The following is a 22,260-nucleotide window of genomic DNA, read 5'->3' as shown; positions in this document are numbered from 1 at the left end:
TCTCAGCTGCAGCGCTTTGGCTCAAGGTCAGCCCCTGTTGGATCGTTTCCCTGACACTCCAGCCAGTCGAAAAGCTACGGCCGGAGGTGCACCGAGGCGATTTTGGAGCCTGGACCGAAAAGCCTTCAGAGCTCCCCCCACCCCCCCGCCCGCCACTGCAAGTTAAGCATCATTTTCAAACACGTCAGTTCTTGCGGGCACACAAACCACACCACCCAGGACAGACTAAAGAGGATTGGGGGGGGGCAGGGGGTGTGGAGGCCCTGGCCTCCGTCCCCAAAATCCAGGGCGAAGAGCATCTCTGCTACAGCCCCTCCTGATCTTGCAAAACGGCCCTGACTCCTAGGACCAAGCCAACAGCTGGAAAACATCCCCTTCCTCTTCCTCCATTCGGTGGCGATTTCTTTGCACAAAACCCTCACTGCCCAGCGGGGGAGAGGAATTACCTGCCACACACGGCTGGCTTCGCCACGGCTGGCCTCTGGACTCTGTGCAAGCAGGAATGTTGCCGCCCTTCCTCCCCCTCTGACCCCACCCTTGGAGGAAGGAGCCAGCAGCCCTCCCACGGCAGAAAATTTGGAAGCAAGCCCAGGCCTGAGCTCTGTACCGTATTCTCATTAAAACACCCTGCACGTAAAAAAAACCACCACGCACAGACAGAAAGAGGAAGGCGGCTCTCTTCTGCTTGAGCAACTTTCAGGGCTCAATAGAGGCGCATGGATTTTTGTGTACAGTGGAGAAAGGGTTTGGATTTCGCGTGCAGCATGGATCCAGCACTCATCTGCAGGGGCGCTCTGCCCCCTGGACTTCGGGGCCAAAGACCAGAGCCCCTACACACACACACACCCCATCCTCTTTAGTCTGTCCTGGGTGGGGTGGTTTGTGCCCTCAAGAATCTACGTTTTCAAAAAGGATGCTTTAGCCTTTCGGTCCACAGCCATCATGGCCTTCGGGAGTTGTAGTCTAACAGCATCTGGAGAATCAAGGTGGAGAACCCCAGCTCTATAGAATAATAGCAGAAGAGAACTCAATCACTTTGTCTGGTGTCTCTCTGTGCGATCTGCTTGCGGGGAAGACGACTTTTCCACACACACGGGAGCCGAGAAATCAGATTTGTGGCAGAGGATTAGTAGGTGGAGGTGTTTTCCATGCTCAGGACAAGCCTGGTTTTTTATATCTCTCTCTCTAGGAGAGGCAGAAACATTAAGGCAGCCACAGGAATGTGAATCCAGCCCACAGGACCTTTCTTGTCACTTTGCAACTCCGGTTTCAGCAGAACCAGTTTGGAAAGGAATCCAAACTGACTTGAAGGCGAGGCCTGTTGAGAAACACTTAACCTCTTGGCAAACCTGTCTTCAAAGCATTGGGATTTGTTGTATGCTGGGGGTGGGGGGTGGTTTGGCGGTTACTAGTCGGAGGGCTAGAGGCCACCTCCAGCCTCAAAGGCAGGATGCCTCTGAGTCCCAGTTGCAGGGGAGTCACAGCAGCAGGAGAGAGGGCAGGCCCCTTTCAACTCCTGCTTGGAGGCTCCCAGTGGCATCTGGTGGGATGCCCAGTGGCACTGGACTAGAGGGGCCTTGGGCCTGATCCAGCAGGGCTAGTCTTATGTTCGTATGGTTTGCTATCGGGCCGTTTCAAAGCAGAAACCGTACTTGAGAGCATCTCGCTCCCCTGAGCCAACTCGTCTGCACGCTTCCAGGATGGAAATCCCTCTCTTTCTCAAGCAACAGACCTCCAAATTACAGTCGATATGACCAACACACCGGATTCCGTTTTGCATTCAGGTGCTGCTGTTGACGCCGATGACTCCAGAAGCGTGGCCCCTCGAGGACGCCTCGCGAGAGACCTGCTGACTGGCGGTACAGAGAAGCTTGTGGAGGAAGAGTTGGGAGCCGGCTGGGGAGCTCTGGAGGAGGAAAGCGGCCATCGAGGGAAGAGGGCAGGCGCTGGAGAGCTGGCTGAATGGGAGCAGGCAGGTTGGCTTGGCCGAAGATTCAAAAGAGCCCCCGGGGCCTTCAGGAAGCCTAGCCGCTGAAGGGTAGCCGGTGAACACGGACCTCATCTACAGGACAGCAGTGCTGGGGAGGAGCAGACTGGAAACTTCAGAACGGAGGACCTGATTGAAGCCTTCAGAAGGAAGGACCAGACGGAAGGCTTCAGTCCAGAGGCTCAGGCTGGTTGGCTCCTGTGGCCCAAGGCATCAAGTGGCGGGCGGGAACTCTTGTCACGTCCATCATCAAAGCAGGCCTGTCTCCTGCGGAGCAGAGAGAGGGAATTCAGGATTAGGACTGAGCCCAACTTAAATCAAATGAACTCTTGCCACCTGGAAAATCACCGAGGGGCATTTTTCTTCTTCAAAAAATGACACACTCTTGCAACACACTACTGAAAGGCCTTTAAACGATCCCCTTAAACACTTGGGCGATCCCAGCTCTTCGTACAGGGGGCCATGCCCAGATCGCAATGGGCCTCTGTGGGTGGGGATGAGGGATGCTGCTTGCCCTCTTTGCTTCCTCCCATGCAAAGGAGTATGGGCTGTTCACCCTGACCGGCAAACCAAGCTCCACTCGAGGAGACTTGGCCAGGCTGAGCAACACCCGCAAAGTCCGCCCTTTGGCCTGACAGGAGGCGATACACCTCCCGCGGGGGCCTGCGCCACACAGAGGCCTTGCCCCCGCCCTTTGCCAGCTAAAGCGTGAGGAAGGAACAGTGGCCATTCATTGCTCACTAGCGTGCCCTGGTGGCCAACCAGAAGAATGCCAGCAAAGTAGCACCATGGACCTTGTACGCAGAGGCCCTTCAGACATGCAGGTCCCATGCGCCATCCCTGGCAGCATCTCTAGGTGGGGCTGGAAGCCCAGGGAATGACTGCCAGTCTGCGTGAACGAAAGGGCTGACTCTGCAGAAGGCGGTTTCATACGTACCTATGCTCCTACTTTGCATGAAGAATGTCCAAGGTTCAATCTCTAGGAAATCCAATTAAGAAGTGCCAGATGATGGAAGGGAGCTGCTGCCAGTCAGAGCAGCCAGTACTGGGTGAGATGGACCAAGGGTCTGACGCAGTATACAGCAGCTTCATGAGTTCATGTGGGGGGACGACAACTTTGCTTGTCCTCAAATGCACCGCACTGGCCCCACAAAGTTTAATGAAAGGAACCTCTTTGTTCTCCTACCCCTGACCCCTTGATGATGATGATGAATTCAATTTCTATACCGCCCTTCCAAAAATGGCTCAGGGCGGTTTACACAGAGAAACAACAAACAAATAAGATGGCTCCCTGTCCCCAAAGGGCTCACATTCTAAAAAGAAACACAAGACAGACATCAGCAACTGTCACTGGAAGTGGATCAGGCCAGTTACTCTCCCCCTGCTAAATAAAGAGAACCACCATGCAACTCAAAATCCAGGTTATACCCCAGAAACACTTTGAGTAGCAGTTTATTTTCTTTTAACCTTAATATACATTTATACAGGCCATAATAAAAATTATGCAACAGGATATCTTTTTCTTTTCTTCAGTTATTACACTAAGGGTCAAGAATAAATGCATGCAGTTACAAAGCAGAGGTAGTAGAAACACTGTATTAAAGACCTAAAAATACAAACATTGTATAAATAAAAACACTTTCAAATTAACTGCTGGAATTTCTCGTACAGATAAATAAGGTAAAAAGTACATTACTTTGTCAAAGCATAAAAATAAAATAAAAAGGGGTGGGGAGACCAACACACACACACACGGGGTTTATCATCAGTCCATGAAAACGGATGGTGTGTGAATGTTGACGCCCTCCCTGTGGGGGAGGCTTGACCAGTAGAAAAATAAGGTTCGAAATGATTTCCATCTGAAGGTGTGTATTCAAGTGTTCACGCAGCTGAATTATGGTTTGAAAAAAACAAAATGGAAGAAAGAACATCTCTTGCGTTTAAGAGAAACCATTTCCCGAGAAATTAAGTCTCCCACGACACTTCACGAGTTGCAGAAGAACCAGAAGGGCTAGCTGGAACTAAGGGAGAGCTGGAAGCAAGGACGGGCTTCTCCATCTCTCCCTAAAAGCCACAAGGAAACCACCTCCGTTTCCCCTACGTGGCTCAAAAGATGAGGAAAGTTCACTCCACCACTTCCAGATTCCGAATTCGCGGTGTCTCCAAGGGACCTTTGTCTAAGGGGCCGCTTGACCCGGCAGGCCTGTCTACTAATACAGTTTGGGAGAAAACAACCCAGCATCCAGGGTCTAAGACGACACGCACAGCAGGCAAGGAGGCAGCGCTACATGCAACGACAGAGCTAAGCAACCAAACGTCTGTACAGGACTGGAGGGAGAGAGGACTAGTCACCGTCCGCTTCCGAATGTTCTCAAGAGGGTCCGCCTGAGACAAATGGCTACAGAACGCGAAGGCCCACACCAAGACGCGTCTGTGCCGCTGTGTCTGTACGCCTCTTAAGAAGCTGCATCTGAAGTTCTGGAAAAGTTTGGTTTACTGGTGTGCTGTTGTGTGTGTGTGTGTTTTAAAACGCATACAGTGAAATGAAACGGTGTCCCAACCCTCCCCGGACAAGAGTTCATTGTTGTGCCTTTTTCTTGTAAGTTAACGGGATTTCAAAAACAAGCACGCAGTTACTTTAGTAAATTAGTGCAATCAAAAGTGGTTTGGGGCAGGGCATCGGGTCAAAGAGAACAGCAGGGTTTATTCACCCACACACTGACCACTAAAATTTGACTGAGGGATTCTGAACAGACTGCGCCCCAAAAAGGGTCGGGGGGGGGAAGAAGATAGCCCCCAGGTTCATTATCTCCCAGTGTGTGTTTTTGTTTTTTCAAGGTACAGTTTCCTCCCTTCCTCGATGGCGTGAAGAGTGGCATACCGGATCGTCTGAACAGCTTCTCAAAGACACAGGGGGTTTTTTTTGGGGGGGGGGATGCTCTCCTCCTCTTCATCCCACAAGTCTTGTTCCAAACAGGCAGGCTTTTCAGAGCTCTATTTTTCACGTCTTGCCCTCGTAAGAAAAAAGTAAAGTGAACCCACTGTCCCGACGAAGGGAGTTCTCCTGGAAACGCTGACACAAGCCTTTCCCACCCAGCTGGCCAAGAAGGACAAAGGAAGAGGGAAAGACGATCACTCGTAAGGCAAGTCTCCGTCAAGGTCATGTTGGATTTCTTCCCCTCTCGGATTTGACTGCGCTTTTCTTTGGTAGACAACCACAGAAGTTTAAGATCCAGCACCCCTTGGGTGGGGTGGGGTGGGGTGGGGGGAAGGCAGCAATTTGGCTGCAGCGGAGTCTCCACTGAGTGGTCCCGGGTGCGAATCTCCTACTGTTCGTAAACAGCCACTGCGCTGTAGCAGAGAGCCGAGAGCCTCCGTTCAATGCTAGATTTGTCTGAAAGCAAAAAGAGGACGCGTTACAAGAGACCCCGCAGGAGGCCCCGTGTTGAAATCCACACCCTTTGGCCCGAGGGGGCCGAAGAAGGAAAAGCAGGCCCGCCCAGATGCGGAGAGCTGAGCCAACGAGCCAGGTGGGGGGGTGTGCGGGTGGGGGGTCCAGCCCCACCCCCAGCAAGCTCACATTTGTTGATGTTTTCTATGTCAGCGGGGTCCTGCAAGATCTTCGCGAGGCCTTCGAGCAGCAGAGCCGCCTTGTGGTAGCGGAAGGCGATGTCTTCCGTCTGCTGAAACATCTCGTCCAGGGCTGCCGCCTGCACCTGAGGAAGGTGGGAGAAACAAATGAGCTGCCGGCAGGGGCCTGGTGCTGTGCAGAGAAGGGCAGGGATGGCTGCCAGCTTGGATCGCTTTGACGACAACTACCATTTTATTTGTTAGGCGCCCCGTAACAAATTGTTCTCTGGGTATGTTTTAATCCTCATGGCAGAGGATTAAAACATACAACACATAACACCTTAAATCATAACAAAAAAAAGAACACAAAGCACACAAAGCAGCAACTTTTAGAACGAGTTAAAAATCAGATCAAATCTGAAAACCCGAAATTAAAAGGCCTGCTGGGTGAACAAGAAGGTCTTTACCTGGGGAGGAGAACTGGTCTTGTGGTAACAAGTATGACTTATCCCCTTAGCCAAGCAGGGGCTGCCCTGGTTGCATATGAAGGGGGGACTAGCACTGGAAGAGATTCCCCTCAGGGGATGGAGCCACTCTGGGAAAAGGATCTAGGTTCAAAGTTCCCTCCCTGGCAGCATCTCTGAGATCGGGCTGAGAGAGATTCCTGCCTGCAACCTTGGAGAAGCCGCTGCCAGTCTGGGTAGACAATACTGAGCTAGACAGACCAAGGGTCTGACTCAGTATATGGCAGCTTCCTATATGCCTATGTTCCTAACCCGTCACAAGGGGGCAACAGCTCTGGATACTGACAGCCTCCAGGAGCCGGATCCCTCCCAACTTTCCACATCAGAGGATCTCCGGGGAACCCCGTGGTAGCGACGGCATTAAGATCTGAAGTCTAGTGGCCCACCCACGGGTGCCCAGGCCTCCGGGCCAGGCACTAGCCAGCACCTTCAAGCCACACTGCTGAGCAGCCATCCCAAAGGGTCTGTGCCGGGACACCTTCCAAAGATGGAGATGTCAACGAGGCAGGGGGAGGACCGTCTCCTGTCCTTTGTGCCAGGAGATGGAGAGGGTAAGAAACTGATGGAACCCCCTCCTGTTGCTCGGAAAGGATTCCAGCTGCTAGTCAGCCTGAGCCGCACGGGCCACCCAAAGGGCCAGATGGCCACAGGCTTCATCTGTCGCTCCCCCAAACCTTCCCGCTATGGCTGGTGCTGGGCCTTCAACACCGCTATATGCGGAACCGTCTCCGAAAGTTCTCCCGCCCCACCTAAGGGCGACTGGGGTTGCGCAGAGCTGGGGGAATGATAACGGACGACTGCTCGAGAGAGAGAGAGTGATGAAAGATGTGCCAGGCAGAATGGAAAAGAGGGCCTCGGGAACCTGCGAGACGCACACAGGCATAGAGAGGTCCTAATGAGTGGAAAGCCAATTCTAATTAATCCCCAGGAGCTCCAGATCGGCCTGGTCTGTTTGTGTGCCTTTCCCAAGGAGAGACACAGACACCTTGCCAGTTTTGTGTTCGGTGGCAAGCCGTGTGTGTGTGTGTGTGTGCGCGCGCCTCCTGACTCGTGAATACAAACACACACAAGCAGGTTCTCAGCAGCTCATCCACCAACCATTCCCTTCCCCAAAACAATTGCCACCTCTCCCACCACTGCCCTAGCCCCCGGAGGTCTCAATGTTGGGTCCCCAAAAGGATGCCAGACTACAACTCCCATCATCTGCGACCACAGTGGCATCGTGACAGTGAATGATGGGAGTTGTAATCCGGCATCTTGGAGAGGAGAGCTGGTCTTGTGGTCGCAAGCATGACTTGTCCCCTTAGCTAAGAAGGGTCCACCCTGGTTGCATCTGAATGGGAGACTTAATGTGTGAACACTGCAAGATACTCCCTATAGGGGATGGAGCCACTCTGGGAAGAGCATCAGAGGTCCCAAGTTCCCTCCCTGGCAGCATCTCCAAGAGAGACTCCTGCCTGCCACCTTGGAGAAGTCGCTGCCAGTTTGTGTAGACAATCCTGAGCGAGATGGACCAAGGGTCTGACTCTGTATATGGCAGCCTCTGGGGACCCAAGGTAGAGAGTCACTCTGCTATCCCCTTAGGAGCATGCTTGTTTACCAGCGGCTGAGCCCAAGGGGGTAGGGGCATCCCTCAAAGCGCTTGAGGTGTGTGTGTGCATGCGCACACACAAACACCTACCTGCCAGGCTCCTTACCATTTCAACAGCACAGCTGTAGATGAGCTTCTCGGCTGTGACGCTGTTGATCTCGTCCACGAACCTCTGCTTGTCGGAGAAGAACTGGTTCAGCTTTTCGGTCAGCTTCTTGCACATGGCGATGCAGAATTTGTATCTCTCGTTCAGGTTCTTGACAACTGCCGAGAGGGAGCCGCTAAGATTTTGTTTTTTATTTGTTTATTCGGGTCCCCCTGAACCCTGGGACATCCCCCTATTCCTCCGCAGCAGGGATGAGATGGAGACACCAACCTTGCTTCACGGCCGTCGAGAGGTTCAGTTTCGCTGACTTGATCTGAGCTTTGGCCAAATGCAAGGAGGACGCCAGCAACTGGGCCGCTTTCATGTACAAGACGAGTTGCTCAACTTGCCTGGAGAGAGAAGCGGGGTGGGGAGCATCCCTGATCAAAGTGGATCAGAGCAAAGTACAATTGCCCAGAACAAAGACGGCCACCCAGCAACACCAGATCGCGACAGGAACCCACACAGCACCAAGGGAGTCCCTGGAGAGTGGCCAACCGCAAACCCATCCAAGCTCGGCCCCAAAAACACAAGAGCGAGAGCTGAAGGAGGGGGTGGGCCTCCCTGGACAGGCGATGCCACCATTCTGGCCCTGCTAGGTCTTGAGGCTTCTGCCGGAAGCCATCAGCAGACCAGACACGACGGGGAGAGGCCAGGCAGATTCCTGCCCCTGGGCAATGGGCGGCCAGGGAACCTTTGGAAGCGGGACAGTCCCTCAAATGAGATCCATAAGGGCAGACAAGCTCTCCAGGGAGAGCTGATCTGGTGGGAGCCAGAATGACTGGTCCCCTTAGCTAAGCAGGGTCCACCCTGCTTGCATATGAATGGGAGACTTGATGTGTGAGCACTGGAAGAGATTCCCCTGAGGGAATAATGGGGCCACTCTGGGAAGAGCATCTAGGTCCCCAAGTTCCCTCCCTGGCAGCATCTCCAAAATCGGGCCGAGAGAGCTTCCTGCCTACAACCTTGGAGAAGCCGCTGCCAGACAGTACTGAGCTAGATAGACCAATGGTCTGACTCAGTATATGGCAGCTTCCGAGGTTCCAAGTGTTGGGAATGGGGCCGTAGCTCAGTGGTAGAGCATCCAGCTGGCACGTAGAAGGTCCCAGGTTCACGCCCTGGCAGCCTCTCCAGCTAGGACTGGCAGAGACCCCTGTCTGGAAACTTGGGAGAGCTGCTGCCAGTCAGAGTTGGCAATCCGGAGCTAGATGAACCAAAAATGTGACTCACCTTTATATGGCAGCTGGAGGAAGGAAGGGTTGCCTTGGAGTATGCTCAGGGCAATGCCGAGGCCTCTGGAGCCGGGTTCCTTCTCACAGGGATTCCCAGAGGTCGTGCACTCCCAGCATCCCCAGCTGCAATGGCCTGTGGCGGGGGATTGTGGGAGTTGTAGTCCACAACCTCTGGGAATCCCTGTGAGAGGGAACACTGGTCCAGAGGCCTGTGTGGAACTGGAGACTCCCTCCAGCACGTCTCCGCATCCTCTGCAAGGTTCAACGGATCCCTGGCAGTCGAGTCAAGGTGGGCCTTGCTGGTAAGACCTGGGCAATGGGCGGCTCAGGCAGGCTAGCTGCCCCAAGCCAGCTGCGCGGGACTTACCCCCAGTCCCTGCTCAGCTGGCTGATCTGGTCGACAACGACGCTCTCCTGGATTTGATACAGAGACACCGCCGAGGTGCACAGCTCTGGGTTGCCGCCCCGGACGGCGGTCAGGTCCAGCACGCACTCGGTGAAGGCCAGCATCAGATTCAGGTGGCGAAGCGTGTCCGTGTGCTCTCGCTGGCGGGAGGAAAGGGAAGAGGCCGCTGGGAAAGTGTGGCTGTGAGCGAGCCTGTCCGCCGTCAGCTCCAAGACTCCCGGAGTGGAGCAAGACGGGGTTCTGCCCAGATGGGGGCTGCTCCCACCAGATCCCCCCCCCCCGGGGAGACTGTCCAGGTGGAAGAGAGAACCCCAGCAAAGGAGCCACACGGCGCGTCCGCTGGCACAGCCTGAAGGGAGCAACCTGTTCTCCGTCTGCCTCACTTCCCAACTACAGGAATCATTCTGGCTGACCTTGCAGGGGTGCGTGGAACACTCATTTTTTTCAACATGGTGGCCATTTTCAGCAACTGTGGTCGAATTCTCTCTCAGTGCCGACTCTGCAATGCTAGCCTTGGTCTCAAAAATCTACCCGCCAGGACTGAGCGGAAAGAGAAGGACGCCCACCGCATGGTCCAGGAGCAGCAAAACGTCGCAACTGAATTGGCTCCTGAATCTCTATTTCTGCTGAAAGCTTGGACCTAACCAAGGCGTCCAAGTGTGTCATGCTTGTATTCACAAAACAGGCCGGAGTACGCTACAGATCCAGGAGCTAACCCGAATGGGCCACACCTCTCTCCAGGAGTTTCTCTCTTGCCCGATTTTAAAGACTCCTCCTCCTCGAGCAGCCCACAAAACTATTCCGCCTCAACTCAAAGCCGCCCACAAGCTGCAAAATATCCGACCAAGGACTCGACCGTCCGCCAGCGTTCCGGCAAACATTCCTGGCCCCGGGAAACCCGACCAGAGCGCGTCAGAGAAAGCGCCCTCCGGGGGCCGCATACCTCCATCAAGGTTTCCTCCGGCAGTTCGGGGGCTTCGAACGTGATAAACCCCTCCAAGCTGGGGGGCGAAGTACCATAAGGCATGTACTTCAGGCAAGGAGAGGCCTCCGCTCCGGGAGGAGACGAACCCAGGTAGACCCCAGGGGGGGAGCCTATGAAGACGCGGCCGCTGGTGGAGCAGAGAGACCCGCCTGAACTGTTGGAGCCCACTAGAGAGAGGGGAGAAGAAAAGAGAGGATGGCGGCGGCTGTGCTTCAATTTGACGGAGGGGGGCGCTCAAGCCCCTCCGTGAAGGTCTGTCTGGGCCCCACGTGGCGGCACGCAGCCCACCCCCGGGGGACCAGAGCTCTTCACGGCACACAGAGCCCCAGGGCCCTCGTGGAGGCACGGGGGACTTCAACCCGAACCCAGTCTGACAGCGGCTTCCGCCCATCTTCCCTAGATGTCGCTGGACCAGCGGCTGGCCCTTGTGGGAGGGAGGCAGAGGCGGGCCCTCACCTGAGGTCGTTCTCGCCCGGAGGACCATGTGGGTGCAGGCGGGCGGGGTGGCGCTGTTCGGAGGGGATCCGACGGTGAACATCACCGCCCGCGAACTCAGGCCGCCTCCCACGGGCGGAGGCGCCACGGTGATGCCACAGGCCCCGGGGGGCGCTGGAGAGGAAAGAACAGACCACGGGAGAAGCTCAGGACCACCCGTGGACAGTGGCCAAACGTAAGCTCTCGGGTTCTGCTCGAGAGGGGGTGTTCAGTCCCCTGGGCACGGCAGTCCATCTGCGATTCCTTCCCGGCAGCACCAGTGTTCCCTTGCCACCTCACTGGGCTCGTCCAGAGGAGGCCAGGGGGCCTGTGCCTTTACCTGTATCCATCGGCCGCTCGGCATTGAGGCTGTCCGTGCTGCCCTGGTAGAGCTGGCCTCCGAGAGCCACCTTGGCCTGCTGGTCCGACAGCTTGCCGGTACTCACGGACCTGGGCGGGAGAGGAAAGGCTCGCAGGGGGCAAAGGCCAAGGGCGGAGGCCGCGGGCCTGCTGGCCACACCCTGGCGGGAAAGGACCCTGAGCCGACCATGGGAAGGGGCTTCGCAAAAGGCTGCCGCTTGCCCGGGGAAAGGACGGCCAGCGTGTTGGGCAGGGACGTCTCCTCCCTCTCTCCCAACCCCAGAGCCAGGGACGCCCCACGGGACACCAGGCCGGGGTGCCAGGGCCTCCAAGTCCTCCTGCAGGAGGCAAGGCTGGTGGAAGGGGCTGCTGCTGCGGCGGCTACCTGCCAAAGGCCGCCTTCCCGTGCGGCTCGGCTGCCGGCGGCCTCTCGCCCCCCTGCGCCGCCGCCACGTGGAAGTGGGAGAACTCCCGCGCCTCGCCCAGGTCTTTTGCCGGCTGCAGCAGGGCCTCGGCTGGCCCCGGGCGACTGACCAGGCCCACCAAGTTGGACGACGCTTGGGTTTTGGGGATCTTGAAAGGAGCAGCTGCCTGCAGGAGGAGGAGGAGGAGAAGCAGTGCGGAGCGTCAAAAGGGGGCCACCAGTCACCCCTGGGGGGAGTGCACAGTCCCATGACACACACACTGCTCCTGAGCCGAGAGGACCAGGATTGGCCTCCCCTGCCCCAACGTTCAATCCCCACCTTGGTGGGAGAGCCAATGATTGTCGGCAGCGGGGTTTTGAAGAGCCAATCGGAGCTCCTGGGCGAGGACCCCATGTGCTTGGTGGGCGAGGTGCCCAGGCTGACCGGCCGGGCGGGCTGAGGCGAGTGGCCGTAGCCGGCGTAGGAGGGGCAGACGGGGTCCGAGTGCTGCTTCCGGAGCTTCTGCTTGTTCTGGTAGATGTCCGTCAGGGTGGGGGTGCTCTGGAGCCGGGCTCCCATCAGCAGCGACTGTGGGGACTGAGACTGTGGGGCCGGGGAGCCTGTGGTGGGTGGGGGAGAAGGAGGAGAGGCAGGCTGGGGGGGCGGCAGGAGCCGAGCTGCCCCCGCCCGGCCCTTCCGCCTCCTGCAGGACTCCGGGGCCCCGGCCGGCCGCTCACCTGAAGCACTGCGGCTCCTCGACTCGTGGCCCTGCGGCTGCCCGCAACAGCAGTGCCCCAGCTGCTCAGGGATGGTGCCCACTGCAGGGAGGCAATGAGAGGGGCGTGAGGGGGCGGTCGGCGGAAGCAAGCCGCCGTGGGGGTCCTCCAGTGGCTTCCTCGTCCAGCCAGCCCCAGGGGACTTGGGCATGGGGCGCAGGGCCCTAACCCTTGGGCTCCGGCCGAGGAAGCAGGGGGGTCCAAGGAGCAATGCATTCCTGGGGGTCCCCAAGAAACCCTTCCCACCCCAGGGCCGCCAATCCAGACGGCTTTAAAAGGGGGCCAGACACATTCACGGAGGATTTATTCACCGAGTACTGTATTTTAAATTTAATTGTTTAGCATATTTATGTAGCGCCTTAGGCTTGAGGAGGTTCACATAAATTCATACAACAGCGGAGGGTGGGGAGGAGAAAGAAAGGGGAAAAGGAAAAGAAAGAAAGAAGAAACGGAAAAGAAAGAAAGAAAGAAAGAAAGAACGAACGAACACGGAAATGGGAAAGGACAAAGGAAAAGAAAGAGGGAAAAGGAAAGGAAAACAAGAAGAACCCCCCACACCAAAAAAACTTTAAGACAGTTTTTCCCCCAAAAGAGAGCTTCAGCGGCTACTAGGCTGGAGAGCTGAAGACTTCTCCAACACCAGGTGCTAAGGGGGCACCTGCCCTTTCCCCTCGGCTTGCGGGCTTCCCACATGCCGCCTGGCCGCGCAGGGTGTTGCTGACGTCCTTCCCAATCCTTCTACGCAGCCGTCCCTGACCGGCTCAGGCGCTGGAGCAAGTGGGGAGAGCCTGCCTCCACTGGACCGGGGGGCCCTCCTGCTCCGCACCCCTCGGGTGGATCCCGGCCCAGCCTTACCGAGTGGCGAAGGGGAATATGGCCTCGAGGAGCCGGTGGACAGCCTACGCCCAGCGGCCTGCACGGCGTCCGCAGGCACCGGAGAGCAGGAGCCGGTCTTCAAGAAGCCCATGGGGCTCGTATTGGAACGCCTCACCACGGCAGATCTGGAAGGAAACCCAAGGCGGGTCAGAGGGGCCCTGAAAACACGCAGAACTTTAAGAAGCAAGCACACGCCACCGAAGGGCCTCGGGAGAGCTGGCCTTGCGGTCGCAAGCATGAACGGGCCCCTTTGCTAAGCAGGGCCTGCCTTGGTTGGCATTTGGATGGAGGAAGGTTGGCGAGCCCTGCGTGAGATTCCCCTGAGGGGATGGAGCTCAGTGGAAAAGGCCCCAGGTCCCCTCCCGGGCAGCATCTCCAGGAAGGGCTGGGAGAGACCCCTGAGCCTGAAACCTTGGAGAGCCGCTGCCAGTCAGAGCAGGTAACACTGAGCTAGATGGACCAAGGGTCTGACTCAGGAGAAGGCAGCTTCCTATGTCAACAGGGATATTCTAGGCCCAGTCTCGGAATGTCCTGCCTTTATTATTATTATTACTTTAAAACAACAACACCACCCTACAACCTCCTAGCCCTCTTACGAAGGACGGCAGAAGCATGCAGACAGGATTCTACCCACATGCCCTGGCTGGAAACAGTACTAAATAATACAAGTCCATGCGGATGAAGTACTCTGAAACCTCTCAAGCGGGGATCCGGCAAGGTTATTCAACTACAACTCCCATGATCCCCTGCCACACCACAGCCTTAGAGGTCCCCCACCACCACCACGCACAAGACTGAGCTGGCTACGGTGGATATTTAGACACCATTTTTCAACCAAAGTTCCCAAAGTGGTTTACAGAGATATAAATCTCTGCTAACTGGGCAAAGAGGGACCTTTTAACGTGGTGATTCTCTTTCTTGAGCAGGGGGAGAGTAACTGGCCCTATCCACCCCCGGTGATTGTTGCTGGTGTCTACCTTATGTTTCTTTTTAGATTGTGAGCCCTTTAGGGACAGGGATCCCTCTTATTTATTTGTTATTTCTCTGTGTAAACTGCCCTGAGCCATTTCTGAAACGGCGGTATAGAAATCAAACAAACAAACAAACAAACAAACAAACAAACAAACAAACAAACAAACTAAATAGAATGGCTCCCTGTCCCCAGAAGGGCTTGCAAAGAAGGGCTTGTTATTATTATTATTTATTCGATTTTATCTTGTGTTTCTTTTTTAAGAAAAATGAGATAGAATCGAATAAACAACAACAACAACAATAAATAAATAAACAGAATGGCTCCCTGTCCCCAGAAGGGCTTGCAATCTTAAAAAAAAACCACAAGATAGACACCAGCCACAGCCACTGGAGGGATGCTGTGCCAGGGATGGATTGGGCCAGTTGCTCTCCCGCTGCCTAAATAAAGAGCATCACAAAAGATGCCTCTCTGCTCAGTTAGCAGGGGATAAGCACATACGACAATGTGGTTCAAGTAAGCCTGGTCGAGGAACTTCCAGGACGGCTGGAGAAAGGGAAAACCTTGGAGAAGGGAGACAACTCCAGCCAGTGAGGTCAGGATGTCTCACGCTTTCCACTCCCCAGCCGGCAGGGCCAGGGTCCCGACCGGGCACAGCAGGAAGGAGGCACTGGCCTTGTCTGGAAAGCCCCGGCCACCCCAACAGTGCCGGGGGGGGGGCTCTTCCTCACGCAAAGGGGCGGCAGCGGTGTCTTCGGGGCGGACACACAAGCAAGGATCGCGGGCGGGCCTTACCTCGGCGACCCGTGGGGGTTCGACCCGGGGCTGGCGGCGGAGGTCAGGTTCTGCTCGATGCGCTGGTAGTTGCGGAGCTGAGTGGGGACCGGGATGGGGGCCGTCTCGCTGCGGGGGGAGAACGACGGCTGGCCCTGCCTGGGGGCGGAAGAAGGCAAGGCCGGGGGGCCGAGTGAGTGGTGGCGGCCCAGACGCCTCTCTTCCATCTGAACCATGGGTCCGGGGGAAAGGAGGCCCACGAGGCCCTGGCGCCCAACAGGCCAGGTGCCGCGGCTGCTAACAAGCAGGGCCGGCTGGAAGAATCAATCATGCAGCGCAGGGGAAGCCGGGTCAGCTGAGTGCCGGCCCCTCCTCGCCCTCCTCCCCCCAGCAGGCAGGCCAGCTCCCGCCTCCCCCTTAACATTTCAAAACAAAGTCGTTCTAGGAAAACCCGCAGTGTGGTGTGGGAAGAGAGAGAGAGAAGGGGGAATTCAGGGGCAAGGCTGGCTTTGTTTGCTCAAGGCTGCCAGGAGCAGAGAGAGAGAAAACAGCTTATGTAACCAGCCCCCAAGTTGTCAATACACCAGCCAGCAGGCCACACCTGAGCAGATCGTGGGCAGGCCGAGATCTCTGCGGCCAACTGTCAGCTGGAGGCCTCTCTTGCCTTTGGCCAAACAGGGGGGCCTTTGCAGTGGGGGGCAGTTCCAAGGGGGTGCTCCCCAGGCTCCAGACTGAAGCTTGCAGCGGAGAACAAGGCCTGAGGCAAGGCAAAGAGTCCTGCCATGGGAGACCTCCAGGCTTACGTGGGCTGCTGACCGAGGCAGGCCCTTGGCCCCTCCAGCTCAGTATGGTCGACTCTGACTGGCAGCAGCTTGCCAAGGTTTCAGGCAGGAATGTTTCCCAGGCCTACCTGGAGATGCTGCCGGGGACAGAACCCAGGACCTTCTGCATGCCAAGCAGAGCCTCTTCCACTGAGTGATGGTCCCATACCCCCAACCTTCCTAGTTCAGTACTGTCCGCAGCTTATCTGGAGATGCTGCCAGGGACTGAACGTAGGCACTCCTGAATACAGCACACACAAAGCTAAACCCTGCCCTGTGCATCCAAACACTGTTTCAGGGAACAGCGCTTTTAGAAACCAATCCCTGTGCAACGCTCTGAATCTGACTGTGGGCTTGTGCCTAGAGAAACACGTGACCTCGTGTCCAAAGAGCCACGGGCCTCGAACCCTTTCGCATAGGTTCGCGTGGTCAGCAGTGCTCTGCCCTTTGGCACGGGCATCCCTTCCCCATTCGAGAGCAGCCGAGCTGGCCCAGGGCTCCGCTGCTGCAGAGAAGAGCACCGTGTTGCCGAAACCAAGATTGCATCCGGCCAAGGAGGCTGGGCTGTGCACATTCAAAAGCGGCACCGAGAGCACCAAGGCAAGACGGCCCCGTCAGCACATTTTTCTGGCAGAGTCATCTTTTTTCCCCCTTCAAATGCGGAACTTTAAAACCTGCTCGTCTGGGGGACATTTCGGCTGCATAATGGAGGCTGCCAGAACAGGCTGAATTGGAAGGGAAGCGGCCTCCACCTTCCCCTCTCAGGCGTGCACACACAGGTACGCTCACAGGTTTTGGGGTGTCCGCTCAGTCCAATTCAGACCCCACTCAGGCTGAATCAGGAAGGCCCCACTCTGAATGCACACACTGCCTTGATCCTGCCGCCCAGAACAAAACTCATTCCGCACAGAGATGAGTGAAATGAGAGGGGTCACTGGTGGCCTCCTACTTAGTCAGACCCTTGGCCCATCCAGCCCAGGATTGTGGGCACTGACGGGCAGCAACTCTCCAGGGTTCGACAAGGGTCTCTCCCAGACCCACTTGGAGATGTTGCCAGGGAGTGGAATCGGGGACCTTCTGCTCAGCCACAAAGAACGGGTGATGCAGCAGGAAGCTGGCTCCAGATGACCCAGGCAGGTGTCCCAAGACACGTGACCCACCCAGCGAGGGATGGCCTTGGAGCTCCTCAATGTCCACCTAGGAGCAGGAAAGCCCATGCCCACACAAGAATCACGCCCGACTGCCCGTGCAGGGATCCCACTGCTCTCAAACCACCCTTGCCCAGCTCCAACGGCAAAAGGAGGGGGCTCCAAGCCATAAGACTCACCCGCCACACAACAGGAATTCGCTCGAGGCCCGCCGGCCAGCAGCTGCCAGAGGCAGGTCATCTAGGAGGCAAAAGACGACATCAGAGGGATAAGCCAGGGACAGGCCTGGAGACACTGAGGCAGCGGTGGGGGCAGCAGCAGCAGGGAAAAGGGATTTCCCCATGGCCTCCCAGGAGACCCAGTCGTAGAGTGGACTGGCTCGTCAGGCCGGCCTCCTTTTGAGAAGCTAGCAAGGAAAGGGCGAATCATTTGCTTGCAGGAGGCAGACCAGAAGCCTCCTCCGCTTTCTCGAAAGGAAACAAGGCCTCCCTCGGGCCAAAGTCACGGTGGCCAGGGGACAAGCTGGCATGGCTTCTGGCTGGGAATCTGGGAGTCAGCGTGGCCCACCGGCCACTCCATTTAAGGCTCCATTTGTGGTTATATCTGGTAGGTTCTTTAGCTACTTATAATTTTCAGTTTTTAGCTTTTTAAAATAACCTTTCATCGGAACCTAATAATGATTGCGCTTTTTAATCTGACTTTTCACTTCCTTGTTTAGTTAATTTTATTCCTGATTGTATCTTGTATCTCTCTTATTGCTGTGAGCCGCCCCGAGCAGTAGTACACTGGAGGGGCGGAGTATAAATATTTTAAAATAAAATATATAAACAAACAATTGGGCATTCCTGTTACAGGGAAAATGCAAAACTGCGGCGGGGTGTGTGTGTGCGTTCTCCTCTGTGGGGCTACTTCAAGGAGCCATTTCGGCCTCTTTAGACTCTCCTCTTGCCAGTCACAGACGAAAGTATATTTTGGTTTTTATTAAACAGGAGGTAACGGCATAAACATGGGGGGCAGAAGAGAGGAAGAGGAAGGGAAAGGGAGAATGGAAAAAGGAGATTCAACTGACGTTGCATTTTCCAAGCCCACAGCAATTAGGGCTGAAAATTGTTCCTGCACTCAATTTTGCCCCAGGGATGCCTCAGTGTTGTGAAGCCATCCCCAAGGAGGTCTTCAAGCCAGCCCCTCTCTCACACCGACGCTGCCACACACACACGTAAAACCAGCAGCGAAGGGTTTCCCAAAGCCCGTGGGAGCGCATGAGGTCAGGAGCCTTACATGACTGGTCCGAAGAGATGTTGTGCGGGACCAGAACAAAGTCGTCGGTGTCACAAGAGGAGTTCTTGCTACTGGTGCTGGCGGAATCTTTGGACACCTGAAGGTAGTTCGGAGGTCCCAAGGGAGGGGAGGAGAGGTTGTCCTCTTGGATGTGCTGCATTTCTGCGAGCTGGAAGGGGAGAGGACACGTTAGGAGGCCCGAGGCCCAGACCTCACGCAGGCTTCTCCCTACACACGTGGGGGCCACCTTGCCTCAGGAGCCATGCTCTCCAAGGCAAACCCTCGCATCCGCTAAGCAGCAGTGGGCCCTCTAATTTTTTTCATCTCTGTGTGGAACGAGTTTTGTTCTGGGCGGCAGTACCAAGCTACTGTGTGCGCACCTGCATTCAGAGAGGGGCCTTCCCAATTTATTTATTTAGTATATTTTTATACCACCCAAAACTTACGTCTCTGGGCGGTTTAGAAGAAGAAGAGATGTTGACAGTTAACAACAAGAAGAGATTCTCTGGCTGAGAATTCAACCAGAGTAGGATCCAAAATTAACTGAGTGGACATCAGAACACTTGTGAGTACGTGCACGTCTTCGAGTGAACCGTGCTAGGCAGCACCCCAAAGTCGGTCCAGAATAGTCACTTTTTTGTATCAGCTCCCCTCTCCCCAAGCACAAGACAAAAAAGTGTGTGTGTGTGTGTGTGTGTGTGTGAGACTGTTCCCTCCAAGGCGTGCGCATGCTTGCCAAGTTTTTGGATGTCTGCTCAGTTCAATTTAGATCCCGCTCAGAGGTGGAATCAATGCAGGTGCTGCTCCTTGAAGGAGAACAGCGCTCGCAAGGGCTGGGCGGAATCCAGGGGCTGAACGGCCCTGGGTGGCACCTCAACAAGCCCCAAGGGCTGCTGGGAGGGAGGAGAAGAGGGCACGAGACCCCCAGGGTGCAGCAGACGGGGCAGGCATGACACAACCTCGGGCACCCTCTTCCTACTCAGAACGGAACTTACTGGGGGAGAAGCAAACCGGCAGGAGGGAGAGCTACCACAGGAACTGCCCGAGACGGAGCCTGCGTATGTCGGCACTGGCACGGGGCATGCTGGGGAAAGACGGGGACAGAGATTAGGGGAAGGGCCGGGTTGATGTTGCCCACGCCCTTTCTAAGCACACGGCAGGGACTTTCTGGACACCGCCGGGCAAAGCTTCCCAGGACCTGAAAAGCACAAGCCTGTGGGCAGACCCGTCAGCCACGTTTAGACCCACAAATCCCATGGGGGACAGGCAGACCCCGGGGCAAAAAGGAAGGGCCGACTCACACTTTTTGACGGTCGAAACCTGATCGAGGAAAGGGTGGCTGAAGAACGTCTCTGCAAGACAGAAAGGCGGGCCACAAAACACGCTGAGTCTTAGCCCACAGAAGCCGCCGCCAGGCGAGGGACGGCTGCCCACCCACAATCAATACGCTTCCCATTCAGGGACCGGAGGAGCTGATCAAAGCCTTCCGGGCTGCACGTTGCTATTACACTCGGGAAGGAAGTGCAGTCCATCCCTTTAAAGACGTCGCTAGCCAGAGGAACCAAAGGCAGGCATTTAAGAGCCCAGCTCTTCCCCAAATTTGGCTTCAGGTCTGTGAGGGTGGTATTAAATGGGAAACAGCTGGATGCACCAGCCAACGGACAGAGCAAATATTGACAGATACGCCACAAAGCCACAATGGGGATGATGCCTGAAGAACTGGCTTGCTGCCTCCTTAGCTCCACTGCCATTAAAACCCGACTTCCATTTGAACAGGTGCCATTGAATTTGCATTCTGATTCCACCACCCAGCGCCCGCCCTTGATTTTCTAACTGCAGGCGGAGACAAAACTGGATTTGAGGACAGAAACTAAGGGAAGAGGGTTTTTATTGAAAGAAAAAGGGGGGGGGAGGAAGGAAGAAACTTAACATGGTTAAAAGAAAACATCTAACTGTTTGAAACTTAATTGCATCTTACACAACGGTGATTGGATTTGGTTTTTTTTTTAAAAAATGAGCATCTATTTCAAACCTGCTCATAAGAAGCCTCTTCGGTCGTTCTAACCAAGTGAACGCTTCAGAAATCCACAACCGTTATTCGAGACAATGACGAGAAGTCATGTAAAACCTTGCCTGCCCTGAATGCCACACTCACAGAGCGGCCAAAGGGGCAAGACCCCAGTGAGGCAGAGAAGATCGGCCCGGCGGCATGAACTTCTCTTACGGAGACCGATGTCTGTCTGGTCTAGGACTGCCAAGCCTGTCCCACCGCCGCTCTCCAGGCGAGGGCCAGGTTTTGGGTGAGCGGAATGGATGAAAGGAAAAAGCCAAGGAAAAGACTGCCCTAAACCTGCTTGCAGGCAGCTGGATTGGGACAGCAGCAGCTGGGAGAAGGCAGGAGATAAATAATCACCCCTTGCCAACCATGGCTTTGAGTATCCACGACTGGGAAATTGAGATTGGTCTCACCAACTGCAACCCGAGTATCTGCCGTTTGATGAGATCTTTTTTAGTGATTGGGGGGTTTCCCACCGCAATTTGGGGGGGTTCAGAGGCAGAGGATCACCTAGCAAGAGGGATGTTAAAGACCAGACAGGATTCTGAGATATATCGAGATTCTGTGCTGGCTTCTCCTTGCATTTCACCTTTCCAGTATGCAGCAGTTAGATGCAAAAAGGCACAGAGTGGGAAGCCGGTCTCGGGGGCTGGGGTGAGAAGCTTCCGTCCTCAGGCACGCCTTTTGGATGCAGGTCTGTGCCCGAGGCCTTTTGGTGCCGACTCCCGGCAATGGATATCCGGTGAGAAACGCTCGGCACGAGCCGCTTATATAACCCCCAATTTCTTAGCAGCAGGATTGTGACCAAAGCCGCGAGCCGAGGGGCCTGAAACGACCTGCGAGAGGCATTTGGTGTGTGAGTGATTAAAGAACAGCGAGAGGGACGGGACTCTGGAAGTCGCTTGACGGGCTATTTATAGCCGCCTGTGACTAATCCTGCCTCGGATTGTTGTCCGAGACGGTTCTGGCAGAGTCCTTCCTCTCCCAGCTCAGGGGCTGATCCGCCACTGACCAGCTGATGCTCAGCTGCTGTGGGCGGAGGAGGAGCTGGGAGGATAATCTCGCCTGCCTGCCTGGCCTGCTGCCCGGAGGGGATAACGTGGCTTCCTGTGGCTCTGCCTTGCCTTCTAGAGGGCACAACTTCCTTGCAGCTTTCTGGAGAAGCACTGGTTCATAACACAGAGACGCAGACTCCGGGAAATCAAGGGAGATTATTCTCACTCAGTACGAAAGATAATTCAGAAAGCAAAGCGAGTCGTCGGCAATGGGAGACAGAGAAGCGAGTCCTGAACCTTTACTCACCAAAGTCCATCCTATCTTTCTGGTTCCTCTGAAGCAAGCCCAACAGAAGGTCGGCCAAGTAGGCCGACGTTTCCCTGGGGACACTGAGGACAAGGAGAAGAAAATGGGAGATTTTTTAGAACATGAGAGAGTGAACTCCCACACTGTAGGATCACAGAGGTCAAGGCATTCAGAACTTGGGATTCCCACAGATATCAAAGACCCTTCAGAAAAACACACACGCACCTAGGGATCAGATTCCGGTTCTTCTCATAAAACATTCTCAGATCTTGAGGACTATTGGCCTGGAAAAGGAAGGGCGGGAAGTTATTGACCAATAGCACACACCTACACTGAACACTCTGTGAATACCGAAGTGCATGGTCCATCTGGCAGAAAGAGAAAGAGAGAGAGAGAGAGAGAGACCGACCGAGACCAAATGCTGGCTCCTCACTGCCCATGCTGGGCAAATAAGGGACCCATCTGTGGAAGGTGAGGGCCCACCCTCCCACAAGCCCCACCCCTCCTAATCCTGGCTTCATGGCGGCCACAAATCACAGCTGGTGAGTGAGCTGACCCTCGGCTTGTGGGCCCCCGATGGT

The 22,260-nt window shown here is 55.6% G+C and overlaps 2 protein-coding genes across 5 annotated transcripts in view; both read right to left on the bottom strand.

The window, feature by feature from the left end:
- Positions 1 to 579, bottom strand: part of ALDH3A2 (aldehyde dehydrogenase 3 family member A2) — a 33,390-nt gene extending 32,811 nt beyond the window's left edge. The window contains exon 1 of the mRNA XM_053274722.1: positions 447 to 579. The gene's annotated coding sequence lies outside the window, so the exon portion shown is untranslated. The remainder of the gene's footprint in view (positions 1 to 446) is intronic.
- Positions 580 to 3,403: 2,824 nt separating this feature from the next.
- The window catches only part of ULK2 (unc-51 like autophagy activating kinase 2), a 33,665-nt gene continuing 14,808 nt past the window's right edge, over positions 3,404 to 22,260 (bottom strand). The window contains exons 9-27 of one of the 4 annotated variants that reach the window (XM_053274709.1): positions 21,905 to 21,963; positions 21,680 to 21,762; positions 19,623 to 19,673; positions 19,317 to 19,405; positions 18,322 to 18,490; positions 17,223 to 17,283; positions 15,096 to 15,233; positions 13,310 to 13,455; positions 12,416 to 12,496; positions 12,018 to 12,298; positions 11,660 to 11,865; positions 11,255 to 11,364; positions 10,897 to 11,049; positions 10,399 to 10,607; positions 9,417 to 9,595; positions 8,049 to 8,167; positions 7,779 to 7,936; positions 5,568 to 5,703; positions 3,404 to 5,381 (exon numbers count right to left, since the gene is read on the bottom strand). In XM_053274709.1, coding sequence (XP_053130684.1) covers positions 5,314 to 5,381; positions 5,568 to 5,703; positions 7,779 to 7,936; positions 8,049 to 8,167; positions 9,417 to 9,595; positions 10,399 to 10,607; positions 10,897 to 11,049; positions 11,255 to 11,364; positions 11,660 to 11,865; positions 12,018 to 12,298; positions 12,416 to 12,496; positions 13,310 to 13,455; positions 15,096 to 15,233; positions 17,223 to 17,283; positions 18,322 to 18,490; positions 19,317 to 19,405; positions 19,623 to 19,673; positions 21,680 to 21,762; positions 21,905 to 21,963 — 2,496 coding nt within the window. In that variant the 3' untranslated portion in view covers positions 3,404 to 5,313. The remainder of the gene's footprint in view (positions 5,382 to 5,567; positions 5,704 to 7,778; positions 7,937 to 8,048; positions 8,168 to 9,416; positions 9,596 to 10,398; positions 10,608 to 10,896; positions 11,050 to 11,254; positions 11,365 to 11,659; positions 11,866 to 12,017; positions 12,299 to 12,415; positions 12,497 to 13,309; positions 13,456 to 15,095; positions 15,234 to 17,222; positions 17,284 to 18,321; positions 18,491 to 19,316; positions 19,406 to 19,622; positions 19,674 to 21,679; positions 21,763 to 21,904; positions 21,964 to 22,260) is intronic. The other 3 variants (XM_053274710.1, XM_053274711.1, XM_053274712.1) reach the window with 3 other exon arrangements.

This window comes from Hemicordylus capensis, chromosome 12, assembly GCF_027244095.1.
Source record: "Hemicordylus capensis ecotype Gifberg chromosome 12, rHemCap1.1.pri, whole genome shotgun sequence".
Classification (NCBI taxonomy): Eukaryota; Metazoa; Chordata; class Lepidosauria; order Squamata; family Cordylidae; genus Hemicordylus; species Hemicordylus capensis.
Note: the sequence above shows the minus strand (reverse complement) of the source record. Positions and strands in the feature narration are given on the sequence as shown.